Here is a 2291-nt window from a genome sequence, read left to right as displayed (position 1 = left end):
AGTTAACCAACTGCAATTCAATAAACATCTATTGAGCATCTATCACATGGCAGCCACTGTCCCAGGTATTGGAAGACCTGCCAGGAAGGTAGTCCCTCTCTTGCTATAGATTAGCAGCTCTTCTTTACTGAGAGCCTTTGATAGTAGGTTCAAAGCCCCGAGGGGCTTGTTTCGGTGACTCAGACAGGATTTTCTCCCAGATCTGCTTTCTCTCTACCATTCCACCCTACCTGTCAGATATAAGGAAAGATCAAAATTCCACCCAGGCCCTACTCCTGCTACATTGATAGAGACAGGTTTTGAATGAGGAGGGTATAATGGAATGATTTATGATTAGAGGACAAAAAAGGCATGAGCCTTGAACAGCTCTGATGAGCTCCAGTGTAGGCCTCGTGGTTTTCAAGGGATGGCAACAACTGTGATGAATGGCTAAGTTTTCCTAGATAGTTGAGAGTTCTGTGCAAATTTGCTCCATTTACCACCTCAGCATATGCTTCTCTGTGTTTAAGGTCACAGTGTCATAGATTTAGAGATGTAAGGAAACTTGGAGACCAATCAGTCCAATGCCCTTATTTTAAGGATGAAGAAACTTAGTCTCTGAGAATTGAAGTGTGTCTGAGGCACACCTAGATCTTCCTGATTTCAGGACTTTATCTACTATCCCAGGTAGCCTTGACCCTGGACTCTAAGCTCCTGGGAGGCAAGGGACATGTTACATATCTGTATCTCCTCATAGTGCCTATTGCACCATGAGATTGTTTATTCCACAATTAGTTGGGCATCCCATAACCCTCAACCCTACAAATCCAATACCATCAGAGACAGTACCAAACTCAAGTTGACCTGTCCACTGGAGAGCATCATCATGGAATCTACCATCAAGATTTTGTCCTTAAGGTAAGTTTCCTGAGGGCAGATTTCATGTCCTTGTTTCTTAAGGTATAAATAAGGGGATTTAACATGGGGGTCACAGCTGCATAAAATATGGAGAAGATTTTGTCTTGATCCTGAGTTTCTTTATTTTGAGGCTTCAAATAAATATAGATGAGTGTCCCAAAGTAGATGGTGACTGTGGTTAAATGGGAGCCACAAGTGGAAAAAGCTTTGAGCCTAGCCCTTATGGGATGAATTCTGAGGACTGCAATAAGGATGCGTAGGTAGGAGGCCAAGATGAAGGCCAAAGGCACTGGCATGGAGATGGTGGCAGAAACCATCATCAGACTCTCCAGCAAGGTGGTGTCTGAGCAGAGCAATTTGAAGATGGCTTGGACTTCACAGGAGAAGTGGTTAATGGCATTTCTCCCACAGAAACTCACAGGTACTGTCAAAATGGGAATGGTAGTGACCAAGAAAGCCATTGTCCAGGAAGCTAAGGCCAGGCCCCTGCAGACTCGGGAGCTCATGACTACAGAATATTGCAATGGGTTTGAGATTGCCACAAAGCGATCATAGGCCATGATGGCAAGGAGGAAGCACTCAGTTAGTGCCAAGAAGGTTCTGAAGGCAAGTTGTGTAAAACAGTTATTGTAGGAGATAGTAGGGAAATCCCAGAAGGCGTTTGTCATGATAAAGGGAACTGTGCTTGTGGAGAAGAGAAGATCCAGGAAGGATAAATTACTGAGGAAGAAATACATGGGCGTATGGAGCCGAGAATCACCCCACACTGTGACTATGATGGCACTGTTCCCAAGTAGTGTCACTAGGTAGACAAATAGCAGTGTCCAGAAGAGGGCAATCTGATATGCAGGCTGTTGGGACAGACCCACAAGAATGAATTCAGTCACTCTGGTGTAGTTGCCAATCTCTTGATAATTCATTTATGGTGTCCATGGGAAGATGGGTAGGTAGAGCACAACAGAAAATCACAATTCTTTAGAAATAGTCAAGGTGTCTAGATCCCCATTGGTACACTATGTCTGACACAGACTTGTATGGCTGTGAAATTAGTAGTGTTGGATCTCATGGGATGTCACAGATTTGTCTTTCTTATTTTGGGTCAGATAATTTTTTGAGCATTTAGACTCTTTGCTTTCCTTTTCACTTTGTAGTGGTGTGTCGTTCCCAAGGGTGACCCCCACCATTCTTGAGAACCTACTGTCTGGAGCTGTCCATGGCAGGGAAATGTTTTGTTCATTTCTTTTCACTGAGACCTGGATAAGGAGCAACCTCAAAAGGAAAAAGAGGCATTTTGTGAAAATCTCCATCTCCAGCCTGAATGTTCTCAAAATTCCTTAAGCTTATTTACACTCTGTTCATAGAGACGTGAATGGTTTCGATAAAAGAGCTTTGCT

General features: G+C 43.6%; 1 protein-coding gene across 1 annotated transcript; it reads right to left on the bottom strand.

Annotated features, from left to right (window-relative positions):
* Positions 1-878: 878 nt before the first annotated feature.
* LOC141497300 (olfactory receptor 13H1-like) lies at positions 879-1817 on the bottom strand. The gene has a single exon (XM_074199942.1). The coding sequence runs from the start codon at positions 1815-1817 to the stop codon at positions 879-881; it is 939 nt and encodes a 312-aa protein (XP_074056043.1).
* Positions 1818-2291: the final 474 nt, after the last annotated feature.

This window comes from Macrotis lagotis, chromosome X, assembly GCF_037893015.1.
Source record: "Macrotis lagotis isolate mMagLag1 chromosome X, bilby.v1.9.chrom.fasta, whole genome shotgun sequence".
Classification (NCBI taxonomy): domain Eukaryota; kingdom Metazoa; phylum Chordata; class Mammalia; order Peramelemorphia; family Peramelidae; genus Macrotis; species Macrotis lagotis.
Note: the sequence above shows the minus strand (reverse complement) of the source record. Positions and strands in the feature narration are given on the sequence as shown.

What these genes read in the sequence shown, in the direction of transcription:
- LOC141497300 (XM_074199942.1), bottom strand. Translation starts at nt 1,817, where the DNA reads ATGAATTATCAAGAGATTGGCAACTACACCAGAGTGACTGAATTCATT.